This window comes from Danio rerio, chromosome 15 (genome assembly GCF_049306965.1).
Source record: "Danio rerio strain Tuebingen ecotype United States chromosome 15, GRCz12tu, whole genome shotgun sequence".
Taxonomy (NCBI): domain Eukaryota; kingdom Metazoa; phylum Chordata; class Actinopteri; order Cypriniformes; family Danionidae; genus Danio; species Danio rerio.
In genome coordinates, this window is record NC_133190.1 from 35,934,925 (window position 1) to 35,961,904 (window position 26,980).

General features: G+C 33.9%; 1 protein-coding gene across 12 annotated transcripts in view; it reads right to left on the reverse strand.

The window, feature by feature from the left end:
- The window catches only part of nbeab (neurobeachin b), a 770,985-nt gene that overhangs the window by 627,011 nt on the left and 116,994 nt on the right, over positions 1 to 26,980 (reverse strand). For all 12 annotated transcript variants that reach the window (XR_012390920.1, XR_012390919.1, XM_073923810.1 and 9 more), the window contains exons 2-3: positions 6,382 to 6,613; positions 1,355 to 1,455 (exon numbers count right to left, since the gene is read on the reverse strand). Coding sequence is in view for 10 of the 12 variants with exons in the window: in XM_073923810.1 (XP_073779911.1) it covers positions 1,355 to 1,455; positions 6,382 to 6,613 (333 nt within the window). In the remaining 2 variants the exon portion in view is untranslated. The remainder of the gene's footprint in view (positions 1 to 1,354; positions 1,456 to 6,381; positions 6,614 to 26,980) is intronic.

Genomic DNA, 26,980 nt, shown 5'->3' on the forward strand with positions numbered 1-26,980 from the left:
TCTAAAATGCTCAATTATACATAACATTTGGCCTAACTAAAACTAAGTTTTGATTTAAACACTTTGATTCCAGTCAGTTATAATCTTACAAGTTTAGGCAATCCCATGAAATGCATGCTGATTATAATTTTCATTTTCATGTCTCATACCTAATTGTCACATTAAAGCTGAAGTCCTTGCACAAGCTTGTCTTTTTTCTCCAGAGGGGTACTTCGCTATTTCTAGCTCTATAACAAAATATGTACACTTTCTGAAGAAACTGAGAGGCAGTTGCTAAGCATTAGTGTTTTGTGGATCATTTGCTAGAGTGTTTTCTAACAACATGCTAACAGAGTTAACTTAAATACAACTAGCGGGTACTTAGCACAATCTTAACATGATTAGCATGATGCTAACATGACTATTAAGACTATGTAGTTAGCACGACGCTAAGTTGATTAGCATTATTCAAACAATACACTAGTCAGGTTACAATCAGGCTAACAATATGCTAATTGTGATGTTAATGTGATTGAGATGCAGCGAGATTACCTGAAGTCCCTCTGAGATTTAATGTCAACGTTTCAATCATGTAAGAGCACATTTGCATGTTCACAGTATGTCACATGAATGAATTATAATGATTTAAAGGGATAGAACTTGGTTTTCTTTCTTCTGTACATGCAAATTTTAAATAAAGATGAAACGTTCTTTGACTTCCATAGTAGAAAAAACAAATACTATGAAAGTCAATGGTTACAGGTTTCCAGCGTTCTTAAAAACAACTTCTTTAATGTTATTCTTTTAAAAAAAACAAACTCAAAGGTTTGAAACAAGCACAGGGAGAGTAAATAATGACATAATTTTTATTTTTGACCAAACTATTTAAAGGAAAATATTATTTCTAATAACAAATATTCCTTCTCAACAAGAATGCTCAATTATACAATATATTTATCATATTGCCTCACTAAATCTGTTTAGATTCAAGCACTGTGAGTCATATTCTCACCTGTTTTGGCAAGCCAATGAAACACATGCTGATCAAAATGTTCATTTTCGTGCCTCCTATCTAATTGTCATATTAAAGTCCTTGCTCAAGCCTGTCATTTTTGTCTCCAGAGGGTACTTGACTCTATCCAAAAACATAAAGCTATTGTGACAACATCCTCACAGTGGCGTACGCCAGCAGTCAATGTTCTGTCAATACTCCTCACTCGAGAGAACAGTGAATCGATACCTGGGCAGGCCTGATCTGCTCAGCGCTTGATTGCTCCAGAGGTCTAAACAGGCTCAACGATCTCCAAAAGCGGTGAAGCTAACAACCCCTTGGAGCCCCAGAGCCCGACATTTTCACTCATTTTCAGTGGCTTACCCACAATCCTCCTTCTCCTCTCAGCATGCTGAAGAGCAGTTTGAGTTCTTTGACGGTGATACTGTAGCTGGCCAGAACTCCAAGCATATCCACCAGCAAGTCTGGAAAAAAATATAATAATAAGCAGACAGACGATGAGTTGCATTAGTTCAAGATTACTGAAGTGGGCACTGTGTGCATGTAAACAGAAGGATTCCCCGGGGCGCAGGTGTGCAACCTACATGAGACATTGTGTCATAATACAGTGCAAAATAGCAATTTCACGAGTGGAAGGATCAAAACATAGCAAACAAACCTACAGAGCACTCCTTCCCTCAGTGTGGTGCCATAAGCCGGCAAGCTCTTAGGAAACCTTCATTGCTTAATATATTCTAGTTAAGCAAACATGTAGAAATGACACACTTCAAAAACATTAAATAAAATACAGTGCTCAGCATAAATTAGTACACCACATTTTTAAAATGTATATTTTATGAATATAGGCAACATATTTTGGTGCATTTTAACAAAACAGATATATTAAAAAAAAAAAAAAATATATATATATATATATATATATATATATATATATACACATATATATATATATATATATATATATACACACACATATATATACACATATATATATATATATATATATATATATATATATATATATATATATATACATATATATATATATATATATATATATATATATATATATATATATACATATATATATATATATATACATATATATATATATATATATATATATATATATATATATATATACATATATATATATATATATATATATATATATATATATACATATATATATATATACATATATATATATATACATATATATATATATATATATATATATATATATATATATATATACATATATATATATATATATATATATATATATATATATATATATATATATATATATATATATATATATATATATATATGTATACATATATATATATATATATATATATATATATATATATATATGTATACATATATATATATATACATATATATATATATATATATATATATATATATATATATATATATATATATATATATATATATATATATATATATATATATATATACACATATATATACATATATATATATATATATATATACATATATATATATATATATATATATATATATATATATATATATATATATTTAGATAACACATTTAAATTAAAGCAAAATATTGCACCTTTTAAAATTATTAATAAATTTAAACAACATTTTTTATATGTTTTGTTTCTCTAGATTTCAAAACTCTTTTAAAATATGTATTTCATGTTTTTACCTAACATATAAATTTGGGTTTACTAATTTTTGTACCGCTATCATAAGTTTTAGGTTAGATTAGCTCCAGATTTGCCTTCAGTACTGACTAAACAAATGAATATGCCCATATATAATATTGTATAGCATCTAGGGCTAAATGATATATTGTTTGAGCATCGATATTGCAATGTGTGTACCTGCAAGTCACATTGCAGGATTAGATTATTTAACAAAAAAAAAAAAGATATTAATAAATACTATTCTTACATAATTGTATAATTATTTACACAAGCCTCAGCTGGGTCGGTTGACATTTCTGTGTGGAGTTTGCATGTTCTTCCCATAATGCCGTGGACATTATGTTTCCTCCGGATGCTCCTGTTTCCCCCACAGTTCAAAGACATGCGCCATAGGTTAATTTAATAAATTAAATTGGCCATTGTGTGAATGAGTGTGCATGGATGTTTCCCAGTACTGGGTTGCAGCTGGAAGGGCATCTGCTGTGTAAAACATATGCTCGATAAGTTGGCGGTTCATTCTGCTGTGGCGAATTCTGACAAATAAAGGGACTAAGCCGAAGGACAATGAATGAATAAAGGTATAAGTAAAGGTCTCTTGATTTAAGAATTTTAAGATATTTGCTCTAAAAAAAAGAGAAAAAAATATTGTGGACATCAAGAACATCTGTATTTTTGCTTTTTTTATCAGTAGGCATTGTAAAAGTAATATTTACAGGGTTGTACATGGCCTTGGTAATTTAAAAATAAATTTAAACACTACTGAGAGTGGCTGAAAGTTGTATTTTGAAACGTTAAAGTGTTACTACAACACATGTTTGTCCCTGGATGTGCATTACATTTTCTTTAAGTAGTCTAAAATGGACAGTTCACCCAAACATATAAATCTGCTGTAATTTACCCACCTTTAGGCAATCCAAGATCTTTTTTTTTTCATTTGTTCATTCATTTTCTTTTTGGCTTGGTCCCTTTATTTATCAGTGGTCGCCACAGCGGAATGAACCACCAACTTATCCAGCATATGTTTTACGCAATGAATGCCCTTCCAGCCACAACCCAATCTGGTACTGTGGTCCTTGTTTATTCATAAAATGCAAGTTGACAGATTAGCATGAATACTGCTGATGATTTTATACAGCAAGTCAGTACAAGAAACTGACAATTTTTTACAACATTATTACTTTTAATCCTCCGTCTCTGTCAGCATACAGCTCGGTACACATTTATGATAATATGGAGTTGAAGTTTTCTGTCACATTTCTTTCCCAAATTAAAATGGTTGTGGCGAATTATCCCTGTAAATCTTTATGAAAGCCACAGAAACCCTGTTAAATTTCACTCTGTTAAATTATGCAATTTCTGACCTAAAAGGTCAAAGACAGCACTTATAAACTTTGCTTTGAAGAGTATGTGCAAGATATGAGCCGGGAAATTCTTCGTTTTTTAGACGTCCAAGAGCGGTGCGAATCGCTGCGAGTGAAAGAAACGTGGATTAAACTGCAATCTTCTCAGCAGTGGAATTCATCAGGCTTAGGCAGAGGAGAAACCCAGAGAAAAATCTCATTAGTTGCACCCTCTCGTAATGAGATTGAGTGGCAGTTTAGAGCAATATTAAATTTTAGTTGCCATTTATGAATGAAGAAGAATGCTTTTTGCATCTTCCTCTGTCTGCTTACATTAAATGACATTTTTTACAATCAGAATACTCTGAGGCAGGCTGTGAATTAACTCGTGGAGGTTTCAGCAATTTCAGTCTTGACGAAACTCCAAATTAAAGTGAAATATGGCATTAATTAACATTAATTGTCATTTTGTCCTCACAACGGTGTGTTGAATCAAACATTGAGTCGCAAGAACTACTGATTATCAATACATTTATTACAGTATTGTTTTTCAGGATTACAAATAATATGATGGTAATAGAGAGAAGGCATGTGTTGTAAAATTAATGAAACTTTAAAGGCATAGTTCACTCAAAGATACACATTTACTCACTATTTACTCATCCTCAAGTTGTTATTAACCTTTATGAATTTCTTTCTTCTGATCAACCCTAAAGAAGATATTTTGAAGACAGCTGTGCACCTGTTAACATCGTGAGAATGAAAATTGTCATGTGCATTTGTTTATATGTCTTTTCCACCAAAGAAGACTCGCACAAATTCCAAAGGCAGATGTTTGGGGACTTTGGGGGGTTTTACGATGTGGTCACATGACTGGTCAGTTTGAATGTCTCAGTATTTAGGCTTTAGTCACATGGTCCCTTACCATGCTGGGGCCCCCTGTGGTCAGCTACGTCACTGGTTGTTCATTATGATGGGATTTACCTTTTATGTGCAATTTGATTGGACAGGAATTACAGGACTGATTTTTCTAATCCCTATAGACAAAAAAAAGTAGTGACTGCAGAAGAGTAGTAAGAGTAAGAGAAGTATCGATACAGCTCTATTAATGTACTCAAGGGAAAGTAAAAGTACAGATTTTTAAAACCACAATTTTCTAAGAAAAACTATCCAATTACACTCATTTAAGCATATGTAATTTGTTATTTTACTCCACTGCACTGGAGCTGACAGTGCTAACAACTGAGCCACTATGTTGCCCTTACTTAAATGTAAGAAATAAAATCATGTCTTATTTTCTAAAAAAAAAGAAAAGAAAAAAAAAAGATCATAATTAAGTTAATTTACTGTAAAAAAAAAAAAAAAAACTAAAACAATTGTTTACTCACAAAAATATACTTACAGTAAATCTTAATATAAAACAAATCACCTTTTTTTTGTGCAAACTCAATTGAAATCAATTTAAAATGGCTTTATGAATTTAAGACTTTCAGACTTTTAGACCTAATTGATTTCAGACCTATTTAAGGTCTTAAATTGCAGAAAGGTTAATTAAGATTATAATTTTTTTTACAAAATAAAGTCCACTTTTCAGAAATAAATTATTAAAATAAGTTCATTAATAAAAACTAAACCAAACATGTCTTAAGTAACAGCTTGATTTAAAACCCATCTATTTAAGTGTAAACTAAACCAATTAAACAACAGCTTTAGTGTTCAGATTAAATATGACTTAAATCATCAATTATGGACGTCACTGTGGCGCAGTGGGTAGCTTGATCGTCTCACAGCAAGAAGGTCGCTGGTTTGAGCCTTGGCTGGGTCAGTTGGCGTTTCTGTTTGGAGTTTGCATTTTCCCCCCATGTTCGCGTGGGTTTCCTCCTAGTGCTCTGGTTTCCCCCACAGTCCAAAGACATGTGGTATAGGTAAATTGGGTAAGCTAAATTGTCTGTACAGTAGTTTATGTGTGTGAATGAGTGTGTATGGATGTTTCACAGAGATGGGTTGCAGCTGAAAGGGCATCCACTGCGTAAAACATATGCTGCAAAAGCTGGCGGTTTATTCTACTCTGACGAGCCCAGATTAATAAAGGGACTAAGCCGAAAAGAAAATGAATGAATGAATGAATAAATCAATAAATAAGACTATTTTATAACCCTCAAAACTCATTTCAATCATTGGTCAATGAGTTGACTTTCTCAAAAAGAAGAAAGGTGGATCTGGCCATTGGCTGTTTGCTGAGTTTCTGAACCATTTCTAGAGATTTAGAAGAATTGAACAAAATAGGTTTTTACAAGAGGTCGATTGTGGCTCTCTAAAATGGGGTCGTGTCAAGACCACTCACCTGCGATCATGTCATCCACAGAGCTCATTTTGATCAAAAGCCTCTGAATGAGGCCGACCTCAGAGCTGGTCTGCAGGTTGCGGACGCTCTTGCGCAGTATGGCGGTGAACATGCTCCAGATTTCCGCCTGGCATGTGACTTCACAGTGTTCCAGCAACTCCAACATGCAAATGATTGCTTCTGCATCCTGGATGATGAAGTTCATCTCCAGGTCAAACTCACCACCGACCAGCTAGATAAAAATAAGGAGAAGAGGAGGAAATTAGAAAGAGATTAAACCTATAATTCATCTTTCAGTGTTTGAGTGATGCTCGAAAAACTGAAGTAAGCTGAATGTGACAACAAATAGCTTAACTAAACTCAGAGAAAGCAGATTTTTCGACAACAAAACTCTTTCAGCGCTCTTTCTAGTGTTACTTATACTATTCCTTCTGATCATTTTGCAGAAACAGGGATGTTCACAATATTTTCATCTTTACCAGATATCTTTTGATTCTTAAATCAAAAGACTTTTACTTAAGAACTAAAACCATGTCTTATTTTCTGAAGTCTCCAGGTCAAACTTAAACAAAGACAAGGAAACAAGAAAATTAGACAGAAACTAAACTTATAATTCATCTTCCAGTGTTTGATTGATGCTCGAGAAACTGAAGTAAGCCAACTGTGATAACAAATAGCTTTACTAAACTCAGAGAAAGGCTGAAAAGGCAGATTTTTTCAACAACAAAATCCTTTCAATGCTCTTCCGACAATAAACAATAATAATCATCATTAGGGATTTATAAACACCAATCAATAATTGTGTTCTGTGGACTAAGCAAGCATGAAATTGAAGATTTCAAAGCTTGTCCGGGGCACATGGGGATGACTTCAGGCCCCTTCTTCAGAGAGCAGTGATGCACACATGTGGAAAATAGACCCCTGCTTCTTGAGGCTTATTTTACAACATTATCCAAAGTCCACAACTCTATCTAACTTGTTGGGAATTCTTGTTGGCAGATGGGAATTAACTGTCACGCCTCAGATCCCTTAGATCATTGGTTCTTGACTGCTGGGTTGCAACCAGAGGGGGGAAAAATGGGTTGCAGAGTTGATCTGACGGGTTGTTGGAAACAGAAAAGTTTGTAACAAATACTGATATGCTGACGACCACATAATGGTTAATATGGCAAAAAAGCGTCCACTTAAAACTCATTCAATCATTCATTCATTCATTCATTCGTTCATTCATTTATTCATTCATTCATTCATTCATTCATTCATTCATTCGTTCATTCATTTATTCCTTCATTCATTCATTCAATTATTTTCCTTCAGCTTAGTCGCTTATTTATCAGGAGTCATCACAGAAGAATGAACTGCCAACTATTTCGGCATTCCCAAGCAGTGTTTCATTAGCCATAATGTTTAATAGTGAGATTACAACAATTATATTTTTTCTCGCACCTCTGTTCACGCAGAACCGCTGTTTGCGAATGTACGTGGGCAGAGGTCACATGGACACGAGTGACATCGCTAAAAACAAATGCAAAATCAAAACTTTTAAAAATCCTGAATCAATATTGGAGAAACTTTCGCACGCTGGAGGAAGGATGACACCTTGACATGTGCAATTTGGGAAATTGCCACTAGATGGCAAGGTGGCCATTTTGGAACGAAAACTCCAATAGAACAACAGCATATTATAAGTCTGTAAAATAAACTATGATAAGGAAGTGTTGTATTGTCATCTTTTAGGTTGTATCTGAGCTTTAATGCGCTTTTTAAAATAAATAAATAAAAAACAAAGCAGCGGCTTGCCATCGCGACAGCAACTGAATAAGCGACATATCTGAGTAGGGGCGTGTGTGCGCGAGAAGTACTTGAAGAGCAGTGGGGGTGAGTTGCGCACGACGGACCTAAAGAGCTACAAGGGATGCGATGGAGAGAGGTGTGCAACGTATTTAAGGACAGGGCGGGCGCGATTTCCGAGAGATCTCTGTCATCTTTTATGTGCGTGATTTCAGGAGGCGTGACTTTGGACGGCAGGGCAGGGATTATATTTGAAAGATATTATGCTATCCGGTTAGCATTTAGGCAGATCACCTACTGCACCTTTAACATAGTTTAGTATATTTCCTAAGCAGAACTCTTATTTTGAAAGTGAGACCAGCATTATTGAGTTCTCAAGTAATTGAATCAGGCATGGAGTCTCCCATCACAGCTTATTCATTATGCTTTAGACAAGAATGGTATTTTCGGTGCATACCTAAAAAAACAATGTCATGTTTCAGTGCACTTATGTCCCTAATGTTGTTGTTATGCACTTTCAAGATGCAAAATTATATTAATTTAGGGTACATTTAGTAGTCAGTTTGTAGATTGAATAAATTGACATTTGAATCAATTCACAATTGATATAAACAGACCTAGTAAAATAGGTTTACTTGAAATAAGGGGCAAAATATGTTAAGAAAGGTGAATTATTTCACCTTTCCTGACATATTTATTTCTCAGTTATTTTTACACTACTATAATTAAGTTTGCCGTTTAATTGTTCTGCCACTTTAATTTTACTGACAGTTTCCTGTTTACTGTACTTATTCCTCAGCTTAACAGCTTATGGGCATCATGACAACCACACTTTCTTTCCAGCCATTATTTGAGAAGTGATTTGCATGGACATGTTAATGCTGTACTCTCTAACAGAGTGAAACAGCATGACGTGTGGCAGTAGTGAAAGCGATAAACACTGCCTCATCCCTGGGGGAAAAAAAGCATTTCATTTATAAAGCCGTCCATCAATCAGTTTCCTCAGCCTTTTATAACATCCTAATGTATGTTATTGACTGACAGTAAAGAAGACAGAAGCAATAATTATAAAGCCTACCCAATGCACGGCACGTTAAATCAATTATAATGGCATTAAAAAAAAGAGTTATGTGTGCTTTTGATAAAAGGAAACCTCCCACAAACACTTTAAAAGGACTGTATTGTGAGAAGAAGACAGCAGACGACACAAAGTCCCACTATCTGCTGTACAACAATGGAGCAAATGAGTATTTATTCACCATCCAAACAAAAGAACAAGGTCTTGCTTTAATGCAAGCCTAAATGTATAATTATGACAGGAAGGTATACGCTGCAGCTGTCTGACTACTTCCGAAAAACTAATTAGCATGAAGATTGTACAGGAAAAAGTGTTTCTCTGAAGTCTCAGCTGAAACACAACTGGCCCCAAAACTGAACCCTGAGGCACAGCAGTGATAGTTTTGCCTATTTATAAAAAGTTTTATGCTTAGGAGTTTTGTGCTTGTGTATGTAAAAGGCTAAACAAAAACAAGAAACTGGTTTGACAGTTACTATAAGTGCTTTTGAGCCTTGCCAAAATAAGTACTAGGTTTGATTTAAGAACACGATTTTAAGAGGTGCACATTTAGTATATTGTCAATGTTGGGCAGAAATCCCCCTATTTCAATATATACAGTTGAAGTCAGAATTATTAGCCCCACTTTGATTTTTTTTCTTTTTTAAATATTTCCCAAATGATGTTTAACAGAGCAAGGAGATTTTCACAGTATGTCTGATAATATTTTTTCTTCTGGATAAAGTATTATTTTTTTATTTTGGCTAGAATAAAAGCAGTTATTAATTTTTAAGCACCATTTTAAGGACAAAATTATTAGCCCCTTTAAGCTAAATTTTTTTCGATGGTCTACAGAACAAATCATCATTAAACAATAACTTGCCTAATTATCCTAACCTGCCTAGATTACCTAAGTAACCTAGTTAAACTTTTAAATGTCACTTTAAGCTGTATAGAAGTGTCTTGAAAAATATCTAGTAAAATATTATTTACTGTCATCATGGAAAAGATAAAATAAATCAGTTATTAAAGATGAGTTATTTAAACTATTATGTTTAGAAATGTGTTGAAAAAGCTTCTCTCAGTTAAATAGAAATTGGGAAAAAAATAACCAGGGGGCTAATTATTTTGACTTCAACTGTATATTAGCGCTGCATGATATTGGAAAAATGTATATGATATTGGGGCGAGGCAGTGGCACAGTAGGTAGTGCTGTCGCCTCACAGCAAGAAGGTCGCTGGGTTGAACCTCGGCTCAGTTGGCGTTTCTGTGTGGAGTTTGCATGTTCTCCCTGCCTTCGCGTGGGTTTCCTCCGTGTGCTCCGTTTCCCCTACAGTCTAAAGACATGCGGTACAGGTGAATTGGGTAGGCTAAATTTTCCGTAGTGTATGAGTGTGTGTGTGAATGTGTGGATGTTTCCCAGAGATGGGTTGTGCCTGGAAGGCACATCTTGCGTAAAAACTTGCTGGATAAGTTGGTGGTTCATTCCGCTGTGGCGACCCCGGATTAATAAAGGGACTAAGCCGACAAGAAATGAAATGATATTTTATTTTTCTGCGATATATATGAGCAATATCACACAAGTAGTAGTGCGATGTGGCTGTATATTGGCACTGGTGGGAGGCCTGCTACTCATGTGATATTGCATTTATATAACAGTTCAACGGCATTATCGAGTGTATAAAAAAGAAAATAATAATAATAATAAAAAATAATTTAAGATTATAAGGCTGAACAGCATGAAATCTACATAGATATCTTCCAGTATTCTCTGTTGCAATTGGAAGATCAAAATATTACTATGGTATAAACATGCAAGAGAGAGATTGACTTAGAAAGTAATTTACATGTTTAATAATATTTGATTTGATTAGCTGTAGTTTGAAATTACGCTGTCTCTCAGAAATTATAAATATTTTAAAGTAGGCAGTATCCTTATAAAATCACTGCATAGTTGCAATCTAAACAACTACATTCTCGACTAAAAAGCCTCAAAAGTACATTATGTTGCCCAAAAGCTGCAATATTTGTCAAGTTGTAGAGTGTACTCTGCTTGTTGTTGGAGTAATGCACAAGGGTGAAGAGTGAAGAGACAGAATGAGTGCTGTTACTGGCAGAATATTGCACGGCTATTAGCCAATCAGATTCAAGAACCAGACAGAACTGTTGTATAAACTGTGATTTACTTTATTTATACAATTGATTGACTAGCACTATTTGGAAAAAAAGTAAATTTAATCATACTTCATTTTAAGGTTCACTTCTCGCTATCAGCAACCTATAAACTATGATTTTGCTTCATTAAGCTCCTAATTTGCTCTTCATTAATAAATTTAGGTAGTTTAGGTATTGGGTATGATGTAGAATAAGATCATGCAGAATATGTAGTGTAAGTACTAATTCGCAGCCAATATTTCAATAGCTTGCATGCTAATAAGCAACTTAATAGAGAGAATTGGTCTCTAAGGTGTTATCAAATGTATTAACTTTGATTGATTGGCATAATTCTGTAGGGAAGTGAATCATGCATAAAATGTAATGACCTAAACAAATTACATGCATAGATAAATCAAGGTAACACTTTATTTTGATGGTCCATTTGAGTATTAGTAGTTCCTGCTCAATACCTGTTGATACTGCTCCTTCAATTAAACTTCCAATTGGTAAAATATCTATACGATGTGACTATTGTGGTTGCACACATTGCGATACCAATGCTGAAACAATATATTGTGTAGCCCTAATACATATAGAGAAATAAGTATTGAACACATCACCAATTTGTCTCAAAAAACACATTTGTAAATGTGCTGTTGAGTTGAAATTTTCACCAGATGTTGATAACAACTAAAGAAATCCATTTATGAAACAAAAACAAATTAGTTTACAAATGAAGCTATGTGTAATAAAATTAAATGACACAAAAAAAGTGTTGAACACATTAAAAAAGGAAGGTGTAAAAAGCCCAGAGAGTAGCTGAAATCTCTCAGAAGTTACTCAGCAACCCTCTGCCCTTCGTCAGTGTAAATATATGGAGTCCGACTCACAAATTTAGATCTTTTTTTTTTTTTTTGTAATACAATTGAGGAACTATTTGTTTGAAGTTCTTTACTTTAAAAAGTACAATGCTGAAAATGAAAATACAAAAATGTTCAATTCCCTTCCTAGTCATAGACAATATCCTCATGCATTCACTTTACAAAGTGCTGGGTTGTTATATCCAAATATTTGGGTTTGTCAATTTTTGACACAATGTTGTGTTAAAACAACCCAGCACCAATGCCTGCACTGCACTAATATGATATAGCATGAGAGTCTGGCCAGAATTAAGCTACAATAAAATTAACCTGATGAATATTTTAATAATTTAAAAAGGAAAGCAATTTACTTACAAAAGAACATTCAATCATCTCTTGTCATTTGCTGGTCAAAAGCCATAAAACAAACTTCAATAATGAAGTTTAATTATTTAAAACGTGATTTCTTTTTTCTAAAAAGCAGCTTGGACGTGTAAAATATAACAAAGTCTATACATGCTTTATTTTATATGACCATTTCATATATTCAATATAAATTGATCAATATGAACAGCACTGAACATCACCAAATTATCAGGGAATTTAGTCCAGTCAGTTTTAATCAAACTAAATTTGATTTCCAATCTGCAATTAACAATGTCCCACGATCATTCAAGCAAAAAGCAGTCTCGGTCCTCTAATAAGACATGCATAGATTTATTTCTGTTTTAAAGGAAACTCACTGAAGTGTAACAGCATATCAATGAGACTCCACAGACGCTTTCATTCCTACATTACACAGAATCGCAGTCACAGAATCAAGTAGAGAATCATAAAAAACTAATTCACTTTTAATGGCTAAAATCAATCTTCTGAATAAGTAAAAATATCCAATTGTCACACGCCTCAGCTTTTTCTTTAAAAAAGAATAGGATATTTCCTTCCTTCCGATGTGACTGGCGCCAGTAAAGGGGTTGTGTCGAGTTATGGTGACAATGGCACTAAGCAGAGCATTGCCAAGACATAAAATGATGGCAATTTTCTTAAATTAACATTTGTGTTCTTGTTTTAGGCAAAATACTGGGTAACACTTTACTTAAGGGGTGTTAATGCTCATGGTAAAAGATTAAACATTCATGGTAAAATAAAAGGCTCCCTCTCAGGCCAAGCAGAAATATTCATGACACTGTTATAAATATATATTGACAGAGTATTGACATTTAACCACTCTTCAATGACAAATTCAACCTGTACTTAAGTAGGTAAAGTACAAATATTCATGATGCTGTTATAAAATTGTTTTTAAAAATTACTTGAAGAATATTGACACTTTTTCTAAGAAATGTTGATGACAAAATCAGTTTGCTCCACTAAAAAGTGATTGAAAAAATATTTATGACACAATTAAAATAGCCTCATGTCAGTTATGTTTATAACAGATTTATGACAAGTTATGTTGTTTTGGTATTGTCAAGACAAAGACTCTTATTTTGTTTTTCATTCATTTTCCATCGACTTATTTATCAGGGGTCGCTACAGTGGAATGAACTGCTAAGTATTCTAGCATATGTTTTACACAGTGTATGCCCTTCCAGCCACAATCCATTACAGGCAATACATTATGTCAAGATGTCATTTAAAGACATTTCAGAGAATTTCATCTTTGCATCCAAAATGACTTAACTGAGCGAATAATTGATGCAGTTGTCATAAACATGCAAAATCTCCTTCATTTGCACGACATGTCTTGTCATAATTATAAAGGAGTCACAAAATTTTTATGAGCACGCCTTTGAGTACAGTGTTATTAGTGCAGGTAAACAGGGTAAAAATTTCAAGAAATTTTATAATTCTGTTATTATTTAGACATGGTCAAGATGATCTGCTGCAGTTCAAACCGAGCATCAGAATGAGGAAGAAAGGTGATTTAAGTGACTTTGAACGTGGCATGATTGTTGGTGCCAGACAGGCTGGTCTGAATATTTCAGAAACTGCTAATCTAATGGGATTTTCACGCACAACCATCTCTAGGGTTTACAGACTGTTCCAAAAAAGCAAAAATATGAGTAAGAGTTCTGTGGGCGCAAATGCCTTGTTTATGTCAGAGGTCAGAGGAGAATGACCAGACTAGTTCCAGCTAATAAAAAGGCAATAGTAACTCAAATAACCACTCGTTACAACTAAGGTATGTACTGTAGAAGAGCATCTCTGAACACACAACTACAGCAGCAGAAGACCACACTGGGTGCCACTCCTGTAAGGTAAGAACAGGAAACTGAGGCCACAATGCGCAGAGGCTCACCAAAATTGGACAATAGAAGATTGTAAAACGTTGCCTGGTCTTATGAGTCTCGATTTCTGCTAGGGTCAGAACTTGGCTTCAACAATATGAAAGCATGGATCCATCAAGGTTCAGTCTGGTGTTGGTAGTCTAATGGTGTGGGGAATATTTTCTTAGCACACTTTGGGCTCATTATTACCAATTGAGAATTATATCAATAGAGAATCTAGTAAGGTGTACCTAATAAAGTGGCAGCGAGTGTATGTGTTGTGTGTATGTCATTACCATTTCAACCCATTGAATTGAGAATTAGAAACAATCTTTGTAGTTTTCTTAAAAGTTATATTTTAATATGCAAACAAGACATTATTTAATGAAATATGGAAAATAACTCTAACCTTATCATTATATAAGTTTAAAATTAGATAAAAGTCTACGATTGGATAAAGTCAGTTTTGAAAAAAACTTTCTGATTTTATTGTATCATTAATTTTATTATTTTGTATTGTTTTTTTACAGAAGGGATTTGGGGAATTTTTTTCCAGAAAAAAATAAATAAATCACAATATTTTGCTGAATAATATGTTATATATAATAAGGCAAACTATGTAACAACATATCCATGTGTGTAAAAAAATGTCAAATATAAACAGCAAATGTTGGAGAAGGGAAGTGCTGCTGAAGCGGAAAAACAAATCATTTTGAGAAAGCTGCCTTTAAGAGCATTCTTCAATTAAAATATAGTCACAAATTGAAAAAAAAAATGCAACAAAAGAGTATTTTGGGAAGAGTTTGCTTTTCATAATAACCACAACAACATCAAAAAACACCATGAAAACCCAAAAGAAAACTGAAAATGAAAAATCTCTGTAGTGTCTCACCTTTATTTCTAAACTTGTGAAACATATCCTTCCACATCTTCACTTTTAATAAGTTATATTCCACACAGCACACATAATGCCAGAAAGCAGTTCAAAAAGTTTCAGCACATTGCCAGACAGGACCTGCCCGTTTCACACAGTCTCTGCTTTAATCACAGAGCTCGTCACAGTCTGAAGTGAGGTGTTTAATTGCATGCTCAGCTCCCAGGAGTAATTTGCATCCATTGTGCGACAAGAGGTAAATGAAGGCACAAAAATCAAAGATTAAACACTCGTGGTAACATTAAGCACTCCCTCTCAGGCCGAACAGGAATCACTCACGGCGAACAGCTAATCTTTGTTCATTTGCATTGAGTTTCTATGTCTAGATTGCAGCCCGAGCATCGCTACAGCTCAAAACACTCACCTCAAATGCCTTGTTGCTAAGTGAAATACTTTAATGAGACAGCGATTTGTTTCAAGTGCAGAAACACTACCGTTATCTGTGCTTGAATGACCTTTACATCCTAAAATGATAAGGTTTTTATTTAATTTTTGACTTTTTATGCTACAGTTTTACAGCACGTCTTTTCTGTGTCATCTGCTCACCTATACTGTAAATACAGTACGAAGGCCAATATGATTCAAATAATTGTACAACAGTTTTCAATTAGATTAGTCTTTTAGAAATTGTGAACTGATTTGGAGCTCAATACACATTTCTTATTTCAAATATTAAAAATAGATGTTTATAATGCGAATACATTTTTAAGGATTGTTTGTAGATAAGCAGTAATACAAAATATTTTTTGTTTCAGAGCTTCAGTATTACATCAACAAAGCTTTAGTCACTTCCCTTACGCAGGTGTGTTTGCATCCACAGGAAAAGAAGGACATCCATGGAAGAGTACAAGAGGAAGAGGGAGAGGAAGAGCCAATGAGGAGAACCTTCGCACTTCGATTCCAGCTGGTGAGTAAATGATGGAGGTGAGTATATGTAGTGCATAGGTGATTACAGGTGCGGGTGATTAGTACTAGTATTAGTATTAGTATTAGCTGATTGTTTACGCACGGGTGTGGTGAGTGGTGGATGCAGTGATTAAAGCTGCAGGAATGAGCTGAGGGTGTGACAATAGCGGCCAACTCAAGCTGCGGTCACACTGCACTTTTCTCCCCATAGACTTCCATTCATATATGCATGTAAATGCATCAGATTGAAAAGTCGGGAAGTTTCGCAGTTTGCTGCATTGGAAAGATCAAGCTTGGTGAACTCTGACCTACGAAATCGCATCACATGATTGCGTGAGACCAATTAAAGATCAAAACATGACATCCCTGGACAGAAATTTAAAACATGGACCAATCGCTTGCTTTTTTTTTAAATGTCTAATCATCTTGTTTAATCCCACCCCTTTTTGCAGCACTGTACAACAGAATTTCGCACTCACAAACTCTAGTGTGACCGCAGCATTAATGGTACATGACAAGTATTTATTAAAAATACTTTCAGCAGCCAGCAAGAAAAACTATAAATTGAAACTGGCTACAACTCGAACCCCATGCAAAATCTGAATGGTTGGATATTGACTCTAATGTTCAAAATAGAGAGGATGACTTTTTCATTAAAACTACAATTGGACAAAGCCGGCAATATTGGGAGAAATGGATTGTGTTTATGCCTTCACATTGTGTAAACTGATTTTTATATATATTTGTTGATATGACTTGTGAGAACATATGTGACCGGTCAAATGTTCATGTAAGTTCTGATGTTATTGTATTTTTATTGTATTTTTATTATCATTTTTTTTTCTTCTTTATTCTTTTAAAAAGAAATTAAAAATAGGGTAAAATACCAATAATACATACATATTTAAAAAAAGAATTGTTAGTGTTAGATTAAAGCAATTTATAAGCAGAAAGAATAGAGAAGGTATTAGAAAAACTGATAACCATTGACTTCTATAGTAGGAAAAACAAATACTATGGATTTCAATGGTTACCAGTTTTCAGCTTTCTTCAAAACAATTATAGCAGCCAACTTAATGATGGAAAAGACAATTATTTATAAAAAATAATTAAAGCAACCATACAGCAGGAAAACTGTAATTCGAAATTGGCTACAACTCGAAACCCATGCAAAAACTGAATGGATATCTCTTATGTTCAAAATAGGGAGAGAATGACATTATCATTAAAACTACAAATGGATAAATACCTGCAATATTGGGGGAAATGCGTTGTGTTTATACCTTTACATTGTGCAAACTGATCTGTATATGTATTTGTTGATGTGACTTGTAAAAACATACAAGATCGGTCAACTGTACATTAAAACTCTGATGTTATTGTGTTTTTTATTTGTTTTAGTATTATAAATATTTTCTTCTTTCTCTTACAAAGAAATAAAAATGGGTAAAAAACAAATGTAGATAAAATCTATAATACATACATATTTTGAAATAGGATTGTTAATGTTATATTAAAGCAATTCATAAGCCGAAAGGATAGAAAATATGTTAGAGAATGTTATATTACAATGTCAGAGGTATTTTTTTATTAATACTAATAACAGAAAATAGAACAGAAAGTGTTAGCAAGAGAAGGTCAAGTGTTGAAAAAAGCACCTTTAGCCATTCTTGAGAATGACTAAAGACTCAGCTGACAACATTATAAATATCCTTGCTGTTTAAAGATATTATTATCTTTGAAAATGACTCAGTGGATTTGGTCTACTTAGGAATTGAAAAACAGCAATAGTTTTCACAATAATGAAAATCTACCCTCTATTTACTCACCTTGATGTGATTCTAACTTCCAAATCTTCATTCATTTCTTTCTTTTGTTGAACAGATAAGAAGATATTTTGAAGAATGCTGAAAACTGGTAACCATTGACTTCTTTCTATAGTAGGAAAAACAAATACTATGGAATTTAATGGTTACAAATTTTCTAATTTCTTCAAAATGTAATGTAACGTGTATTTTATAAAGCGCATTTACTGTGTATGGCCATTTACCCAAATTGCTTTAAAATCATGAGGGGGCCTCTCCACACCACCACCAGTGTACAGCATCCACTTGAAGGATGCTACTGGACAAATGGGGATGATTGGGATTGCCATGATGGATAAGGGGCGATGGAGGGATTTTGGCCAAGACACCAGGGTTACACTCTTTACTCTTTACGAGAAGTGCCATGGGAATTCTAATGACCACAGGACCTCAATTTACGTCTCATCTGAAAGACAACGCCCACTGATAGCATAGTGTCCCCTTCACAATACTGGGGCAATAGGACTCACACAGACCAGAGGTTGAGCGCCCCTGCTAGCCTCACTAACAGCACTTCCAACAGCAACCTAGTTTTCCCATGTGGTCTCCTATCCAGGTACTGGCCAGGCTCAGCCCTGCCTAACTTCAGTAAACCGCTCTTGGGCTGCAGGGTGATATGGCTAAAGAAACATTTTCTTATGTGTTTAACAGAAGAAACAAACTTTTGTAACAAGTAAAGGCTTGACACCATTTTCATTTTTGGCTGAACTATCCCTTTAATCACAGCGTCAATGAAAAGTTTTAGTTTGTTGAAATGTTCCTTTTCTTCCCTAAAACAGTTAGAAATGCTGAGGCAGGAAATGAGGTGAATTTCAGCAGAACCGCTCAATCAGAAGCCTGCTGATTTGGCACCCAAAGCAAAAAAAAAAAAAAAACAGAAGCAGAAGAGAGAAAGGTAATTAAACATTATGGTAAGGACATTTATGAGCCAACATTTGAGTTTTACGAGCATTGCTTAAATGATCAGACTTTTTAAGAAGCTCATATAAAGGCCGCATTGGCAGGTGGACTTCCTAGTGGAGATACTGTATAATTTTAGTGTACATTTGGCAAACGCTGAATTAATAACTGTATAAAGTGCAACCAAGTGTGTCAGAGTGAAAATTAATGATAAAATATAGATGATTAAAGAACAAGGACAAATGACTGACCTTATAGTGGATTTGCTTTAAAATAACATCATACACCTACTAAAAACACAAACCCAATAGCAAAATCAATTTGTCAGTCAATCATCTAGTAGATGACCAATCTGTACTTAAGGAGAAAAGTGTAAATGTGGTCATCGTTTACTCATCTTGGTGTTATTTAAAGTCTTCATGGCCTTCCTTCTTTTTCTGGAGCACAAAGGAAAACTTTTGCTTGCGTTTGTAAATATAATGCTAGTGCATTGTAACCACCATTAAGCTTTATAAAATGGTCACAGAAGGGACACATGTTGTACATAGTTTTTCAGTTTGGTGAGAAATAATCCGAAAATGTAATATATTATTGAACAAAAATCCTGACCTTGGTTATTGGTTTTCTGCTTATGAAACTCTATTAGCACCACAGTACACTCCAGCTTATCCAATTAAAGGAACACTCCCCTTTTTCTAATCTTGCATTTTACAACTCCCCTATTGAGTTAAACAGTTGAGTTTTACCATTTTTTAATCCATTTAGCCGGTCTCTACGTCTGGCAGGAGCACTTTTAGCTTAGCATAGCTTAGCATAAATAATTGAATTGGATTAGACCATTAGCATAAAAAAGATAATATTCTATTTTATGCTTGAGTAGTTAAATCATGTAATGAGACAGACAGTACTTTTTTTTGTTCGTTTTGTTAGGCCGATGGCTTGGAACTATTATTCTGGCATAATAATCAAGGAACATTGCTGACAGTGTTGGGCAACCTACTTAAAAATGTAGTGAGCTAAGATATTAGCTACTCTACTTAAAATGTAGCTTAACTACACTAAAGCTACCCTCTAGGAAATATAGCAAGCTAAGCTAAAAGCTACTTGGCAAAAGTAGCTTAGCTACATCTAAGCTATTTTTACCATTTTCATTTTTGAATCGAAGCAACTTAAATCCAAGTCAAGATATAATTGACTTGGATTTAGTGATCAATAAAACTGTTAATGAAACATATAAGGCATGATAGTTTATTTCAGTTATTTACTGTAAATAATATACTGTACTAAACAGAAACAAATTATAGTATTGAATTGTAGTACTGAAAAATCCAATAAAACCAGGTGTTACACATTTAAAATACTATAGTAAAGGGAAATATTTTGGAAAAAGCTGTATGGTGTGTCTGATGTGCGTATATATATATATATATATATATATATATATATATATATATATATATATATATACACACACACACACACACAACAGTTCTGTCTGGTTCTCAAATCTGATTGGCTGATAGCCGTGCGATATTCTGCAATATCAGAACTCCTAAAGCCTCTTTACCCTTTGTGTATTACTCTGCCCACATACAGCCAGCAAAAAGCAGACACTACAGATCTAAAGTTTAAAAGATGCACGCTCAACTGTTTAACTGTCAGCTTATGATTTGAATCCGGAAGAAAGTAGTTCCTCATACAAAAGGGTTTTTGAGACTCTCCATGTTTGATTTTGTTTTTATATAAACAATTATGTCGTCAAACTGTTGTATAAACACAATATCACACTCGAAGCAGTGTGATATGGCTATATATAGGCACTGGTGGGGGCACTAAGGCACAGCTCCCACCAGTGCCAATATACCGATATACAGCCATATCGAACTGCTAGCTGTATAACTGCTGAATATACTTTCATCGACTAGCCACTGGCCTCACAGCTCCGTGAATGTCGATGCTGTCACTTATTGATCCGCGATCTGTAAATGTAGTTTGTGGACTATACTGCGCTACTTGACTAATAAAATAGCTTCGCTACTGAAAAGCTATTTGATTTAAAAAGTAGTGACGCTACCGCCTTGCTACTGAGAAATGTAGTTAAGCTAGTAGCATCACTACTTGTAGCAATGCTACTGCCCAACACAGATTGCTGCTATACCATGTCTGCAGCAGGCACAATGATATAAGGCAAAGCTGTTACTTAGTTTCTGTGTAATACCATTGTGCCTGTTGCAGACATGCTACAGCAGCAAAGTTCCTTGATTATTACACCGGAATGAAAGCACAGCTATATCAACCAAAAGCAATGTTTCCTCTTACAGAAGAATCAAGCTTTACATAGGAAATTTATTTTGTTTTTGTTTTTTACTTTTAAGTGGGATGCTAATGGTCTATTAATATTCACTGACTAATGCTAAGCTGAGCTTATAGTGGTCATAGTGGTAATGGTAAATGACTTGTAAAATGACTTGTAAATAAAGTTCATTTAAAGATAAATCAAGATGAATAAAAACAAACAGATATTTCAAATGGCTAAAAATCTTGAAAAAAAGTGTTTCTTCCCTCAGATGAACATCTTCAGATCAGTTGTCATGACAGTGAGCAAATGGTCACAAAATTGTTACTTTTTCATTCTTGTTTTTCAGAACGAACATCAAACCAAAAATATTAGGCTTTTTTTTATATTGTAGCTTTCATGTTCGCTCACTCTACAACTGCACAAAAGTCAGTAATTATCAAAAGAACACGCACTTATAAACAGAACTCACTACATGCACTGGAACTTCAATACTCAAAAACAATCAGGAGATGATGACAAAAAAATACCAAACCTGACAGTAGCAAGGTTGTTGCATGGTAATCTACAAACATACACAATATGAAGCTGTCATCGTACTGTTTTGGTTATTGAAGATACATTTATATCTGGATCCTGCTAGTCTTTACACACAACCTATAATGTCCTATCATCCTATCAAACTCCCGGCGCAATGTGGCGCAAGGCGCGACGCAATTGTTGTTTGCTAGTTTCAGCTTGGCGCAAGAGTCGTTTTGGCGTTTTGCGCCACGCTGTATAAATAGCAAATGCATTTGCGCTTATATGTGCGCCCAAAGGCGTTCTGGTCTAAAAAGGAAGGCGTTCTGAGGCGCATTGCTATTTTTAGAAACTATAATAGATTTTTCAATAGACTAAAACAAAGCCGGTCTAAAGTCCAGCGCAGAGCGAGTTAGTTGTGCGCCTCGCTTTCACACAGCTTAATACACACAAGATCTAGAGCAATACGCAAATATCTTTACATATGAAAAAGAATTAAAATATTAAGGATATATATAGGATATAATAAGCATATATATATATATATTTATATATATATATATATATATATATATATATATATATATATATATATATATATATATATATAGGACATAAATATAAAGGATTTAAACATTACAAAACATTACTTTCTAGCCTATATACATTTAATAACCACCGCCTTCATGCCTTCTTCATCTCGGGAGGCTTTTTCAGTTCATTTATAACAATTTGCTTTTGTATAATGTTATCATTATTAGCAGTATTATTTATTATATCCAAATTTATATTTGCTTTAATAAAAACAAGCTTAGATTTGTCCACCTGCAGGTTTTAGACCATATGGGGCACAGCATGTGTATTTTTATATAACTCAGGTTTTTGATCACACTTTGTTATTATTGTTCATTTACTCGTTTGCTGGAAATTAGAACTGAATTTAGAAATAGTTTTGAAACAAATATTTGCGATTAACAAACAAAATTAATTATTTATAGGCTAACTGATGTCTGTCCGTACAAAGTTTCCCTATCCACGAGAGCGAAAGTGAAAGAAGATTATGAGAGGCCTTCTCTCATTCTCGTGCTGCAGATGCTCAGTTTAACTGTTTTCTTGCTAGTAAAACGCTCAGGTTTTCTACTTACAAAGTCGTCATGTAAATAGCAAATGTGCTTATGGCTCTTAAAGGGAATGGGAGATGAGACTCTGATTGGTTTATTCTCAAAACACACCTATAACTCATTAAGAAAATACGCTCAACCCTTTTAGATCATGCGCAAAGTGGATTTGGATTTTTACATCCTTATATCAGTAAAAGTAAATTCTGACACACACACCCCCCCCCCCTCTCCCTGTATTAATAATACAGCATGTATGAAGAGTTACCTGTGTCTACAGTACTGGTGCCAATGCACTCAAATAATAGTCTGGAGTCCTGAAATATGCCAGTGCACTTAAATATTAGTCTGGAGCCCAAAAATAACTTTATTTGCAACAAACAAAACAGATAAGTCTACCCTTACACAAGAAAGTACATTTTGTTATGGCTTTTGTTATTTTTTGTTTGTGAACTAACCCTTTAAATGACAAATGTCAAACTTCCAACTCCATTTCCTATCCTTTTATAATTCCTAATCAGAAAACGCAACAAAAAGTCTTTGTTCAGATTATCTGCCCTTTTCTTTTCAGAAAAAAAAGCATGAAACGCACATCTATTTGGGCAGTTTTTTTTAAACAAGCAAAACTGTTTGGTTTTAAATTGTTCGCTCATATCAGTGAATTACTGTGGCACTTTCAATTTCAGCCATTCAGGAACCGTTTTTGTTTTTACACAGCTTTTACAATGCAGTAATCAAACCCAAGAGCACATGCTAGAATGAGAGCGTGTCATAAACCTCCAGCTACATGTACCGCAGCACACAGAGAGCTTGTCTGTACACAAAAGCAGTTGCCCGTGACAACATTCCGAGACACTTCAAAGTAGTGTTTGGCACAGTGGCACATTCAATTGGCATGCAAATCATGCACTCCCACAAAACATGTATTCGCAAACGTGCAGTATGTCATTTAAAGTCTACACATTGTCTGCAGATTGTTAGGATTCTAGACCCAATGGAAGCCGTAGAGGTTTTCCCGATGGCTTTGCAAGCATAACATTTCTCTGTAAACAGCTGAGGGAGAAATCACATGTGTATTGGTTTATCAGATCTGTCAAACTGTGTTTTTGGACATGAAGACACTATTATTGCAAACTATTCACTTAAAGAGCCCCTATTTTACATTATAAAAGATCATATTTTGGTTTTTGGGGTCTCCAACAACAGGCTGATATGCATGCATGTTCAAAATACACTCTTATAACAGTGGTAGGGAACGTATGGCTCGCGAGCCACATGCGGCTCTTTGACCAAAAATATGTGGCTCTCCAGCTGGCTTCCTTTTAATAATATTTTGCAGTTTAAAAAAATTTTAACTGTCACTAGAAATCCAAAAGTTTCCTATTAAAAATACAAATACAATTTCTTTTAAGCATAATTTTGTTTTACAACAAAATGAATAAGGAATCACTTACAATAAAAAGGATGTTTCAACTAATCTGCATGTGCAGCAGTGTGGATATAACTGAATAGCAACACCAATAGTGGGCAAACTACTTTTTTGGTAACCTTGTGCACGTAAACCCAAACAACATTCATAAGTGGTGGTGGCGAAAATAAAAAACTCTTGTAATTGTTTTAAAAATTTGATTAATATATTAATAAATTGTTCTATATATTCTATAAATTTTTATTCATGGACTTAATAATAATAATAATAATAATAATAATAATAATAATAATAATAATAATAATAATAATAATAATAATAATAATAATAATAAATTTGATTTATTACAAGTTTTTCTTAGACTCAAATCGCTTACAAGAAAGTAAAAACAACAAAGCACAGTAAAAAAATTAAAAATACAATAAAAGAACACAGTAAGAATAAAAGAAATATAACGAATTAAAAATAGTCCTAAAAAGATGAGTTTTAAGTAGCTTCTTAAAATAGTCTAAGGAAGCAGCATTCCTAATGTTTGTAGGGAAGAGCATTCCACAGTTTGGGATGCCCTACCTCCCTACCTCCCATGGTGCTGAGTTTGCAACGAGGCTAAAACAGAGGACCCGAGGCAGAGCGTAGACAGCGAGAGGCAGAGCAAATGGAACTAAAACAGAGCCAATCGCAAACAGCACTGCACCTTTTTGGACTAATCCAGCTGCCGTAGTCTGATGCGCTGTGCATTATGGAACGACCAATCTAAAAGCAGTTTAGGAAATATGTTCAACAACAACTGGCCAACGACTGATGTGGATTTTGTCAGATGACTGACGGCATTTTGGTTCTTTTCAACTGGTTCGGACCTAAGCAATCAGTGTGGTGTGAAGGACTTAAAAATGGCAGAAAATGCTACAATGTATCATTTTTTGTCCTTGGTCCAGACCAAATGAAGCGAACTACAGATGTAAAAAGCACCTTTAGCTTTGGTCAGTTTAGAAACTTTGCCGTGTAAAAGCAAACCGTAACAAGAACAAAGAGCAACAAGGTAACAATTTTAATCCCTGTTTCAGAACAAATGAATCAATTCACAGGTGTGAAAGCACCCATAATCACGGTGCACTATAAGATTTAAACCTCGGCTGGATATTTTCATTCACTTAGTGCTGTTGCACACTGCATTGAAGGTCATTTTCCAAAACCCATAATAGGGGCTCTATTAGCAAGTCTCGTCCCCTTGTATGGGAACTATTTAAATTGAGAGGGAATAAATACTGAAAAAGAGTTTCATGGAGTTCTAAAACAGAATTTTGTGTGTGATTTTGTGTATCTTTTTAATTTCAAACAAAGTGTTAATAGAAAAATAGTAACCTGATATCAGCTTTTTAAAGGGACACAGTAGTTTACCGAAAAAATGAAAATAATGCCATCATTTACTCATCCTTTACTTGTTTCAAATCTTTATGAGTTTCATACTTCTGTTAAACACAAAAGAAGATATTTTGAAACATGCTGAAAACCTGTAACCATTGGCTTCCGTAGTATTTGTTTTTCCTATGGAAGTCAACAGTTACAGGTTTTCATCTTTCTCTAAACAATCTTCCTCAATGATCAACAGAAAAAAACTCATTCATAAATGTTTGAAAACCACTTGATGGTGAGTAAATAGTGCCTATGTTTTAATTTTTTGGTGAACTATCCCCTTTAGCGATTTGTAATAAGATGCAGAAACATTGTACTGCTTGAATGTGTATTATTATTATTGACATTATTTATGCAAACAGAAAGAAAACCAGTCAGCATTTAATTAAGTAATGCTTTTTAATGTGTGGCAGCTGTGGATAATTATGAACTCTTAGCCACTAATTATTGCAATTTTTTCTTTTATTGAGTATTTATAAGTTATGTTTATATTGTTTGCACAGTAGTCGGAAACTATATCCACAAAGAGAAGCCAGAGCTCTCTACTTCTTCATTTTCACAGTAAATTACCTTGCAGGCTTGAGACCTGTGTTTAGGTTCATTATAATCATGAGATTCCAGCTCTAATGTTGAAGCTACAGGAAACTGATGGGAAACAAAAAATGACAAAATTGCAGTGGTAATCGGAGACTGTGATGGCTCACCTGTTAATAAACTGAATTGGTTGTGATTTAAGCTAAAATTAAATCAAAACTTAAAAATCATTATAATTTACTCATTCTTGTGCCAAGCTAAAAGCTATTTAGATTATTTTAGATTTTATTATATTTTAGATTTAATTTAATTTTAGATTGTTTTATTTTAGATTTTATTTTATTCTAGATTTTATTGTATGTATTTTATTTTAGATTTTGTTTTATTTTAGATTTTATTTTAGATTTTATTTTTTATTTTAGATTTTATTATTTAATTTAATTTAATTAAATTTAATTATTTTTTTTAAATGTCATTAATGTCATTTTTAAAGTGTATTTGTTGTCATTTTGATCAACTTACTACCTTCTTTCACCAGTTTTCCTTTGGCTCA